The sequence below is a fragment of the Mobula birostris genome, chromosome 24 (assembly GCF_030028105.1).
Source record: "Mobula birostris isolate sMobBir1 chromosome 24, sMobBir1.hap1, whole genome shotgun sequence".
Classification (NCBI taxonomy): domain Eukaryota; kingdom Metazoa; phylum Chordata; class Chondrichthyes; order Myliobatiformes; family Myliobatidae; genus Mobula; species Mobula birostris.
The window spans coordinates 1,851,909-1,864,737 of NC_092393.1; the positions used below are offsets into that span (position 1 = coordinate 1,851,909).

General features: G+C 43.5%; 1 protein-coding gene across 1 annotated transcript in view; it reads right to left on the reverse strand.

Annotated features, from left to right (window-relative positions):
* Positions 1–12,829, reverse strand: part of LOC140187431 (proton channel OTOP3-like) — a 71,989-nt gene that overhangs the window by 44,400 nt on the left and 14,760 nt on the right. The window contains exon 2 of the mRNA XM_072242751.1: positions 2,600–2,736. Coding sequence (XP_072098852.1) covers positions 2,600–2,736 — 137 coding nt within the window. The remainder of the gene's footprint in view (positions 1–2,599; positions 2,737–12,829) is intronic.

Consider the following 12,829-nt stretch of genomic DNA (forward strand, 5'->3'; position numbering starts at 1 on the left):
CTTGTGAACTTTTTTCTTAGCAATGATGTCTACGTGATTGGACTAGGAAAAGCTATTGGTAATGTTCATTCCTAGGATCCTTGAAGCTCTCAACTTCAGCACTGTTGATATAGACAGGACTATATACATTGGCCTTTTCCTGACATCAGTGATCAGCTTTTAGTTTTGCTGAGATTGAGGGAAATGTTGCTGCCATGACACCATGTTACTAAGCTCTCTAATTCCTTCTTGTACTCCTACTTACCATTATTTGTAATATGGCCCACTGTGCTGGTATCCTATGCCATGTTGTAGACTGAATTTGAGCAGAATCTGGCCATGCATTCGTGAGTGTACAGGAAGCAGAGTAGGAGGCTGAGGATGGAACTTCTCGGGGCACCAGTGTTGATACTGCCTACTCGCATTGATTGCAGTCTGTTGGTCAGGGAGTTGAGGCTCCAATTGTCAATTTATTGACATGAAGGGACATGGGACTTTATTAATAACACTTTTTATATGGAAAATTGTGGTAAACGATCATCGCAAACAATGAAGAGGAGAGTGAAGGTGAGGCTGATCCAAGGGGCGGGGCGTGCAAGTGTAGTATAGTGAGGTTGCGGTGTGTTCCGGCAGACTGAGTTGGAATCGGAATCAGAGACATAGTTCGAGTGAGATGAGTTGAGAAAAGCTGAAGTGGTGCTGTTTTTGAGCCCATCCGCCTAACCCAGGGCAGAGGTTTGGTCCATCTAAATGCCACGCTGATTTGAAAAGGTTGAGTTTGGGCCGGAAGTGGCCCAGAGCGTATTGCTGCAGCTGGGCAAGTTAAATGCCAGGCCAGAAGAACTGAAAAGGCAAGGTATTGGGACAGGAGGCAAAAGTTGAGCTGGTTCTGCTCCAGGAGGCTTTGCTCCACTCTCCTCGGTGCTGAGGCTGTGTCATGTCCCATCTGCTCCGGGCTTAGTGTCTGAGAGGTTCCCGGTGACTTGCCTCTGTGTGGCCTCAATTTCATTCTGAATGCTGGTGCCTGCTTTATTGTTTGCATAATTGGATTTGATTTGTTTTTCTCTCTCTCTCTCTCTGTGCATTCGTCTTTTTTAAAATTGCGTTCTTTCAGGTTTCTTGTTTTGTGGCTGTCTGTAAGCAGATGAATCTAAAGGTTGTATAACTTAATAATAAACTGTACTTCGAAGTTTGAACGCAGAAAATTGGGACTATCTGGTTGGGCACCATGGTCAGCATGGACTCATTGGCCCAAAGGGCCTGATCTGTGACTCTGATAAAAGATGGAATCCAGGTTAATTGTCTTGAAAACTCCAGGCATCTTCCATTTATTTCTCAAATCCTCTGTACCAAGGGGACTGCTCCTTTAGAGGAAAAGTTTGCCTGCTTGCCTAGTGAATGTTACACTTATCGTGGAGCCAGTCCCCGCTGGAGTGCGTCTTCTCCAGCGTTGTTGGGATGAAGAGTTGGATTCCTGCCAGGACTGGGCAGTTGACATCAGTCAGATCTTGAGGTTGCTAAAATTCAACAGGAGCTGGGAACATGAGTGGAGGGGTGGTGAATTATAACTTTCCCATGGAATATACATTGCTGCTGGGGGCTTCCTTCAATCTGTATGTGGCAGGGCTCCTTGTACTTCATTTCAGCACTTATTGAAGAACCCGCCGAATGGCTCCAAGGTGTGCTCTACCCGAGTCCAGAACATCAATGTAAATCGGTTGCATCCCTCAACTTAACTATTTTAAAACTGATCAAATTATGGGCACTGGACTCAATGAGATCAGCAACAGACACTTCTGCCACTTGCCGTGCCTCATTCCCCAGGAGGAGGTCAGGTGTTGAGCCCCATCTAGTAGGTCCCTATACTTATTGATCACAAATGTTTTCTTGGACTTATTTCACAAATCCCAATCCATCCCGACATCTCTGTACATATTTTCTCCTGCAGTTACTCCGAATATTGGCGGGCGGGAGCAGGAGGGAGGACTTGCATTGAATTCCATCAAAGTGACCGTCCCCTTTCTGTTTCTACATTCTATCAATATGGCCTCACTGAATGATACCACCAAAATATTCTTTCTCAGGACCATTTTTGTGCCCTCTTTCATCGTGAACTCTTCCTCTACCGTCTCCTGCACCTCTGTCAGGCCTGCAGTATCTGCATCCTGCTGGTCCTCTGCTTTCGTCAGCCATATTTCTGTTCTGGTTCTGACATCCCATCCACACCCTGGTTTCAGCTGTGGGTATCCATTGAACTTACCGCATTGCAGTTTACAGCAATGTTGTCTCCCTCCCTTTATCCTGCATTCCCTGATGACTAAACTTGCTCCCGTTGGCTGTTAAATTAATAAGCAATAAAATAATTAAATTAATTAAAAATAAAGTGACAGTAAAAGAGATGCATTAAAATTCCATTTAGTTCCTGAAGCCTCTGGAGCAATTGTCATTAACCAGACTGGTAATAATAACCTCACATGGCCAGACCACCCAGTGTAGTTGACTCTCAATTGACCCTGCACCTCCCAGTTGCAAACCAGATGGTATGGGTAACGTGCTGGTCTTCACAGTCTAGGAGCTGAAAAAGAGCACGATGAAGTGACTGAAATGAAAGGAGCCTCACCTGGGTGCTAATGAAGATGGCTTCCACAACAGGATAGATGACCTTCATGGTAAGGCCATTATTCTGGTATTGATAGTAGTAGCCAAACTTGAAAGCATCAAGCAGAATAGTACACACTCCAAAGAGAAGCACTGCTCCTGAGATCAAACAGAGAACATGAGGTAACATAATGGATAGTGTCACCAGGGGCATGTAAGTTAGCAAAGGTGAATTCGGCCCTTTGGGAAGGCATTTGATTGGATAAATTAGTGTTTGAAAGATACGACTGATACCTCGGTGGATAGATCAGTCCAAAGACAAAAGTGGTGGATGGATGGAGAGGTTGGTGTGTGTTTTGAAAAATCGGTGGCACAGACAGCTTGGTGTGTGAAGGGATACACCACAGAATGGACAGGTTGTTTGACAAGATGGCTGGAGGGACAGCTCCATGTAAGATTGGGGATTAGTGTGATGGCAGGTAAGTGTGTGAAGGGACAGATTGGTGAATAATTGGAAAGATCGATGGGACGGACAGTGTGGTGTGTTTGGAGAGAATGCTGAATGGACACGTCAGTGTGTGATTGGACAGATTAGGGAATGAACAGGTGAGTGTGATTAGAGAGATCAGTGACGGGACAGGTTGAGACATGAAGGAATAGATTATGGGATGGAGAGGCCGTCGTGTAATTGGAGAGACCAGTGGGAAGGACATGCTGGTGTGTGATTGGAGAGATCATGAAGGATAGGTTAATGTGTGATTGGAGAAATTGGTGGGATGTACAAGTTGGTGTGTGATTGGAGAAACTGGTGGGATGGACAGGGTTGGTGTGTGATTGGAGAAACTGGTGGGATGGACAGGGTTGGTGTGTGATTGGATAGATAGGCAGGTGTATTGTAAAGGGTTAATCTTGAGTTTATCAGAAGTCTTCACCACCGTAGCCTTGTGCGTACCATTAGAATCCATGTGGCAGAAGTGAGAGTACAGCTGTGGGAAAGCGAAGGTCTGGTAAACACAAGGGTGTGACTTGTGAAGTGTAGTGACGAGTGATGATTGGTTCTAGTTGGGTGGTTTGAGTTGGTGTGAATGTGTTGGTCCGCTAACTGCAGCATTCCATCAGTTGGATGGATATAAAAGCAGAGCAGTTGGTTGCTTGAGGGGAGTTTATTGGGGTTCACCAACATGTGATGGTGAATTGTGCTGCGGATTGGGTAGAGCAACATCTGCGCTGCAGAGAGGGGGGGTCCATGTGCAGCTGAATAAGTATTTTAATGTTTACTATTCTGTTGAATAAATGAAGTTTTGTCATTGCAGTTCATGTATTTCTGCCTTACCGAGCGTGATTCATTAAAATTTTGGTGTAATGTAACAATTTGGCACAGTAGGAAAAGAATCTGGTGGGTGTGGTAGAAGCAAAAATGTTTGCAAACATGTTTAGGAGAAAGAGCAAAAAGGAAGACCCCTCCCCACCATGAAAAGCGTACCAGGATGGACTGATAACTGCAGGGTTTGGCAAGCTGGCCAATTTGCTAGCGGACCATGCATTGAACAAACAAGCTGAACCCCTTAGGAGTAAAGATGGGTTACCATCTCACGTCTGTTAGGGTTCCTGGACAGGAGGGGTAGCCAGAGGGGGGCTTTTTGGCTGCTGGCAGCCATCATAAAACAACAACATAAGACAATCTCTCAGAAGGATCTGGTATTGGGAAATGAACCTGGTCAGGTGTCAGATCTCTCGGTGGGAGAGCATTTTGGAGATAATGATCACAATTCTATCTCCTTTACCGTGGCAATGGAGAGGGATAGGAACAGACAAGTTAGGAAAGTGTTTAACAGGAGTAAGGGGAAATATGAGGCTATCAGGCAGGAACTTGGAAGCATAAATTGGGAACAGATGTTCTCAGGGAAATGTACGGAAGAAATATGGCAAATGTTCAGGGAATATTTGCGTGGAGTTCTGCATAGGTACATTCTAATGAGACAGGGAAAGGATGGTGGGGTACAGGAACCGTGGTGTACAAAAGCTATTGTAAATCTAGTCAAGAAGAAAAGAAGAGCTTACAAAAGGTTCAAAAAACTAGGTGATGATAGAGATCTTGAAGATTATAAGGCTACAGGAAGGAGCTTATGAAATTAGGAGATCCAGAAGGGGCCATGAGAAGGCCTTGGCGGACAGGATTAAGGAAAACCCCAAAACATTCTGCAAGTATGTGAAGAGCAAGAGGATAAGACGTGAGAGAATAGGACCAATCAAGTGTGACCGTGGAAAAGTGTGCATGGAACCGGAGGAGATAGCCAAGGTTTCTAATGAGTACTTTGCTTCAGTATTCACTACGGAAAAGGATCTTGGCGACTGTAGGGATGACTTACAGTGTACTGAAGCTTGAGTATGTAGATATTAAGAAAGAGGATGTGCTGGATCTTTTGGAAAGCATCAAGTTGGATACGTCACCGGGGCTGGACAAGATGTACCCCAGGCTACTGTGGGAGGAGAGGGAGGAGATTGCTGAGCCTCTGGCGATGATCTTTGCATCATCAATGGGGACAGGAGAGGTTTCGGAGGACTGGAGGCTTGCAGATGTCGTTCCGTTATTCAAGAAAAGGAGTAGAGATAGCCCCGGAAATTATAAACCAGCTGGTCTTACTTCAGTGGTTGGTAAGTTGATGGAGAAGATCCTGAGAGGCAGGATTTATGAACATTTGGAGAGGCATAACATGATTAGGAATAGTCAGCATGGCTTTGTCAAGGGCAGGTCGTGCCTTACAAGCCTGATTGAATTTTTTTGAGAATATGACTAAACACATTGATGAGGGTAGCGCAGTAGATTTAGTGTATATGGATTTCAGCAAGACACTTGATAAGGTACCCCATGCGAGGCTTATTGAGAAAGTAAGGAAGCATGGGATCCAAGGGGACATTGCTTTGTGGATCCAGAACTGGCTTGCCCACAGAAGGCAAAGAGTGGTTGTAGACGGGTCATATTCTGCAGGGAGGTTGGTGACCAGTGGTGTGCCTCAGGGATCTGTTCTGGGACCCCCTTCTCTTCATGATTTTTATAAATGACCTGGATGAAGAAGTGGAGGGATGGATTAGTAAATTTGCTGATGACCCAAGGTTGGGGGTGTTGTGGATAGTGTGGTGGGATATCAGAGGTTACAGCGGGACATTGATAGGAATCAAAACTGGGCTGAGAAGTGGCAGATGGAGTTCAACCCAGGTAAGTGTGAGGTGGTTCATTTTGGTAGGTCAAATATGTTGGCAGAATATAGCATTAATGGAAATACTCTTGGCAGTGTAGAGGATCAGAGGGATCTTGGGATCCGAGTCCATAGGATACTCAAAGCTGCTGCGCAGGTTGACTCTGTGGTTAAGAAGGCATAAGGTGCATTGGCCTTCATCAACCGTGGGATTGAGTTTAGGAGCTGAGAAGTAATGTTGCAGCTATATAGGACCCTGGTCAGACCCCACTTGGAGGACTGTGCTCAGTTCTGGTCGCTTCACTATAGGAAGGATGTGGAAGCCATAGAAAGGGTGCAGAGGAGATTTACAAGGATGTTGCCTGGATTGGGGAGCATGCCTTATGAGAATAGATTGAGTGAACTTGGCCCTTTTTTGCTTGGAGCGACGGAGGATGAGAGGTGACCTGACAGAGGGGTGTAAGCTGATGAGAGGCATTGATTGTGTGGATAGTCAGAGGCTTTTTCCCAGGGCTAGAATGGCTAGCATGAGAAGGCACAGTTTTAAGGTGCATGCAAGTAGGTACAGAGGAGATGTTGTGGTAAGCTTTTTACGCAGAGAGTGGTGAGTGCGTGGAATGGGCTGCCGGCGATGGTGGTGGAGGCGGATACAATAGGGACTTTTAAGAGACTCCGGGAAGGTACATGAAGCTGAGAAAAATAGAGGGTTATGGGTAGCCCTAGGTAATTTCTAAGGTAGTTCCATGTTCGACACAGCTTTGTGGGCCGAAGGGCCTGTATTGTGCTGTAGGTTTTCTATGTTTCTGTGCTTCTCTAAAGAGGAGGAAATGGGGAATCTCAAACACGAGGTAGAGGTATTGAATCAGCACTCTATGATCATAGCAGAGGCTGCCTGGTCAGCTCAGACTTGGGCTGAGAAAATGGAGGAACAGAAGGGTTGGCATCGCTTGCCACCTGGCCAGGGTCCAGTAGCAGGAAGCAGCCCAAAGGACTAATTGGCACTGAATCCAATGAAGGTCTGGGCTCTTAATGTAAGGGGTAGTGACCCACATATTTGGGATTGGGATATTTAGTTTGATGGTGAGGATCTGGAGGAAAGAGTGGACAGTCTCCTTCCTCCCTATGCCCCCCACCCCCCAGCTCATGAAAGCACTGCCAGCTAGAGTTACTATGGCCACCGAAACATGGTCCGACAAATATCCCTATCCAAGTGCCCGTCAGCCTGTGGTGTCTTCTGGCACTTCAGGACAATCTCAGACTCTTGGACAATGCGTCATCCTGCTGAAAGAAAAACAGGACTGGGGACGTGAAACAGTGACTACCTTGGTGGTGACTGAGGATAACTACTCCAAGGAATTGGTGGAACTGGGGGATCAGTACAGACAGAACTGGGGGAAACCATTAGTGCTGTGATTGTTAAAGATGTGGGACAGTGGGTGGGTGGTGAAGTGATCCTATCTGATGGGGAACTGGGCACCCTGGGATTTTCATCAAACCACGAGGTTAAACAATACCCTACAGGGTCGGTCGGCAAGCTAAAGGTTAGAGAGATTGGTGCAATTGGCAGCTCCCTATGTGATTAAAGAGTTTGGAGATTCAACAGCTGGGTGTGTGAAGGCATAGATCAGTGGAATGGAGAGGTCAGTTTGTGATTGGGAAGTCTGGTGGAATGGTCAGGTCAGTGGGTGATTGTGAGTTCAGTATGTGATGGGATAGATCTTGGTCTTGGGATGCACATGTCAGTGTGTGACTGGGGTGATTGATGGGATTGACTGGTCAGTGTTTGATTGAAGAGATCAAAGGGTTGAACAGGCCAGCATGGAGAGGGATTGATCATGGGATGGATAGGTTGGCAGATGATATGATAGATCTGTGATGGACAGGTCTGTGTGTAACTGGAGGGGTCAGTGGGATGGCGAGGCTGGTGTGTGATTGGAGTTACCTGTCAGATGAACTGTTCAGTATGTGATTGGATAGATATTTGGATGGGGAGGTCAGTGTGTGACTGGAGTGATCATAGGATGGACAGGTTGGCATATGATAGAAATTATCATGGAATTGAGAACTCGCTGTGTATTTGGAGTAATCATAGGATGGACAGGTTGGCATATGATAGAAATTATCATGGAATTGAGAACTCGCTGTGTATTTGGAGTGATCCTTAGGGTGGGTAGGTCCGTTGTCTGGAAGGATAGATCATGGAATGGACAGGTTGGCATGTGGTTTGAGAGATCTGTGATGGACAGACAGGTCATTTTGATTGGAGAGGTCAGTGTGATGGTCAAGTTTGTGTGACTGGATGGGTCAGTGGAACAGATGGGGAAATGTGTGATTGGAGAAATCAGCCGGATGGACAGGTCCTTATGATTCTTTCTTTCTTTATTAATCTTTTTATTGATTTAGAAAGAGCATATATACAATCAAGAGAAGAATTATCTCAAATATATATATATCAATAACAATACAAACAGAAAGTGAAATAAACATTATCAAAATCATACATAGTATTAAACAAATATGAAATATATAATAACAAAGACAACTAATTCTCCTCTTATCAATTCATGGAGAGAGAAAAAAAACTAAATTTTTAAAATGAGAAGGCAAAAAAAACCTACTACACTAAGAAAAAAGGGAAAAAAAGGGGACTGTGCAGTCCATTCTGAGGATACGACTTTCTGATCAAATCTAAAACTTCGAAAAAAAATAATTGGAAGAGTAATAAATCAAATCAAATGAAACAATGAATAAAAGGTCGCCAGATTTGCTCAAATTTAAAGGATGTATCAAATGTCCGACTTCTTATTTTCTCTAAACTTAAACAGGACATAATGGAGGAAAGCCAATAAAAGACCGTAGGTGGATTAGAATCCTTCCACTTCAGTAAAATGGCTCTCCAAGCCATAAAGTCGAAAAGGCTATCATACGTTGAGCAGAAACAGGAATATTTCCTGCTTCCGATGGGATAATCCCAAAGGTTGCCAAAGTAAATTAGGCTGCAGGTCCAGATCCAAGACTTTTGATAGTGTTTTAAAAATATCTCCCCAAAAATTATCTAGCTTTATATAAGACCAAAACATATGAGTTAAAGTGGCCACCTCAATATTATACCTGTCACAGATAGGATTAATGTTGGAAAAAATATGTGCTAGTTTATCCTTTGACATATGGGCCCGATGCACTACCTTGAACTGTAGCAAGGAATGACGGGCACAAATAGATGAGTTGTTAACCAAATGAAAAATTTTACTCCATTGATTATCTGAAAATTACTCTTGAAATTCCCATTCCCAAGCAAGTTTAATTTTATCGTTAGATGTCATACGTAAATTTAATAAACATTTATAAATTATAGGTATCAATCCTTTTTGAAATTGGTTTAAGCTGAACGAGAGCGTCTGTCATATTAGGTGGATAAGCAGAAGGGTAATTTGGCAACAAACCACATAAGAAATTCCTAATTTGTAAATATCTAAAAAAGTGTATGTTAGATAAATCATATTTATCCACTAACTGAGAATAAGACATTAAACAATCCCCTAAAAACAAATCTGAAAAAGTTGTTATTCCCTTGGTTTTCCAAATTAAAAGGCCTTATCCAAAATCGATGATTTAAAAAAATAATTGAGATGGATATTACTAGAAAGAACTAAATTATTTAACTCAAAAAATCTATGACCCTGAAACCAAATTCTTAATGTCTGTTTAATAATGGGATTAAAATCTTGTCTACTAATCTTAGAAAACAAAAAGAGAGGTCCTTATGATTGAAGGCAAGGCAGCTTGGGCAATTAGGTGTGTGATTAGAAAGATCAATGGGATGGACAGGTAATTATGTGATGGGATATATTGTGGGATGAAGTGGTCAGCATGCGATTGGAGAGATTGTAGGATGGAGAAATTGGTGTGTGATTCCGTAGGTGGTAGGATACACAGTTCAGCATGTGAAGGGCTGCTGGTAGTATTGATAGATAAGCTTGAAATTTGATTATTTGATTTTTTGAGGATGTGACTATGAAAATGGACAAGGGAGAGCCAGTGGATGTAGTGTACCTGGACTTTCAGAAAGCCTTTGATAAAATCCCACATAGGAGATTAGTGGGCAAAATTAAGGCATATGGTATTGGGGGCTGAGTATTGACATGGATTGAAAATTGGCTGGCTGACAGGAAACAAAGAGTAGCAATTAACAGGTCCCTTTTGGAATGGCAGGTGGTGACTAGTGGGGTACTGCAGGGTTCAGTGCTGGGACCGCAGCTGTTTACAATATACATTAATGATTTAGATGAAGGGATTAAAAGTAACAATAGCAAACTTGCCGATGACACAAAGCTGGGTGGCAGTGTGAAATGTGAGGAGGATGTTATGAGAATGCAGGGTGACTTGGACAGGCTGGGTGAGTGGGCAGATGCATGGCAGATGCAGTTTAATGTGGATAAATGTGAGGTTATCCACTTTGGTGGTAAGAACAGGAAGACAGATTATTATCTAAATGGAGTCAAGTTAGGAAAAGGGGAAGTACAACGAGATCTAGATGTTCTTGTACACCAGTCACTGAAAGCAAGCATGCAAGTACAGCAGGCAGTGAAGAAAGCTAATGGCATGCTGGCCTTCATAACAAGGGGAATTGAGTATAGGAGCAAAGAGGTCCTTCTGCAGCTGTACAGGGCCCTGGTGAGACCACACCTGGAGTACTGTGTGCAGTTTTGGTCTCCAAATTTGAGGAAGGACATTCTTGTTATTGGGGGAGTGCAGCGTAGGTTCACGAGGTTAATTCCTGGGATGGCGGGACTGTCATATGTCGAAAGATTGGAGCGACTGGGCTTGTATACACTGGAATTTAGAAGGCTGAGAGGGGATCTGATTGAAACACCTGATAGAGGTATATAAGATGATTGATCATCTGGATAGTCAGAGGCTTTTTCCCAGGGCTGGAATGGCTAGCACGAGAGGGCACAGTTTTAAGGTGTTTGGAAGTAGGTACAGAGGAGATGTCAGGGGTAAGACAGTGGTGAGTGTGTGGAATGGGCTGCCAGTGACAGTGGTGGAGGCAGATACAATAGGGTCTTTTAAGAGACTCCTGGACAGGTATATGGAGCTCAGAAAAATAGAGGGCTATGGGTAACCATAGGTAATTTCTCAGGTGAGGACATGTTTGGCACAGCTTTGTGGGCCGAAGGGCATGTATTGTGCTATAGGTTTTCTATGTTTCTACGTTTCTCATGTGGGAACTTGTCAAATGCCGTGAAGGTGTCATTCACTGCCTTGCCTTCCTCGACTTTTCTGGTAACTTCCTCAGAAAGCTCTATAATATTGGTTAGACATGACCTACCGCACATGAAGCCATGCTGACTAACCTCATGTCTATTCAAATACATATATATTTGGTCCCTTAGAATACTGTCCAATAACTTTTCCACTACCAATAGTTTGCTGCTTTATTGATAAGAGCCGTTCTTAAACAGTGAAACCACATTGGTATCCTCCAATCTTCTGGTACCTCACCTGTCGCTAAGAATGATTTAAATCCTCCTGAGGGAATAGGAAGTTAAAATGGTTCAGCATGGATGAGATGGGCTGAAGGGTCTGTTTCTGTCCTATACTTTTCTATTACTCTATGACTCTAAATTTCCCTGGTAAGGTCCTGGCAGTTTCTGCACCTGCCTCATGCAGGGTCCGAGGGAACAGCAAACACATCTCCTCTGTAATCTGTACAGGGTCCATGGTTGATGCCACTTTGCCTCACTCATATAGACTCTGTGTCCATCTCCTGAGAAAATACACGTGCAAAAAATTCATTTAAGGTCTTCCCCATCTCTTTCGGCTCCATACGCGGATTACCATTCTGTTCTTCCTCGGGACCAATTTTGTCCCTTATGATCCTTTTGCTCTTAACATATCTGTAAAATCCCTGTTTTCTACAGTAACCTCATGCCTTCTATAGCCCCCCGATTTCTTTCTTAAGTGTTCTCTTTCATTGTTTATAGTCCATAATCACCTCATTTGTTCCGACTTGCCTATACCTGCTACGCACCTTTCATTTATCCATAACTAGGACCTCAATATGTTGGTTATCTTTACCTTTTATTCTGACAGGCACATACAAACTTTGTACTCCTAAAAATTGGTTTTTGAAGGTCTCCCACTTACCAAGTACACCTTTTCCAGAAACACCCAGTCCCAATCCACATTTGCCAGATCCTTTCTGTTACCATCAAAACTGGCTTTTCTCCAGTTTAGAATCTCAATCTATGGATTAAACCTATCTTTTTGCATACTTACTTTGAAACTAATGACATTGTCATCTCCAGATGCAAAGTTTTCCCTACATAAACCTCTGTCATCTGCTCTGACTTATTCCCTAATGGCAGCTCACCTATCACACACTCTCTTGTTGGGACTTATATGTACTGATTAAGGAAACTTTCCTAAACATATTTGATGGAGACAGACGTGAAAGCACAGAGGAATATCTGGAGAAATTTCTGAAACGCAGGTTCGCTGCTGCTGTTACTGGGCGATCGAGAACCTTCCGAGGCATGGCCCCAAAATCCCCGGCTTTGCCTGCTGTTCATGACCAAGATTGAGGTCGAATTGTTCAGATAGAGATGGGTCTCGGGACTCGGTGTCGGAGAGCTGATCGAAGGCTTGAAGCTTTCGGATGACTCAGAGTCGGACTGTAGTTGGGCATGGAAGGGAGAGTTTTTCTTCCTTCTCCCATCTGCGTGAGATGTGGGACATTTGAGAGACTTTGAACTTTTTACTGTGCCATGGACTGTTCTCCATCAAGTTATGGTATTGTTGCACTGTTGTAACTATATGTTATAATTATGTGGTTTTGTTAGTTTTTTCAGTCTTAGTCTGTCCTGTGTTTTGTGATATCACACCGGAGGAAATAATGCATCATTTTTTAATGCATGCATTACTAAATGACAATAAAAGAGGACTGCATGCCTTCATAATTTAATCTAAACTTTCCTGAACATATTTGATAAATTCTATCCCATGTAGTCCTTTTACAGTATGGGAATCCCAGTCAATATATGGAAAGGAAA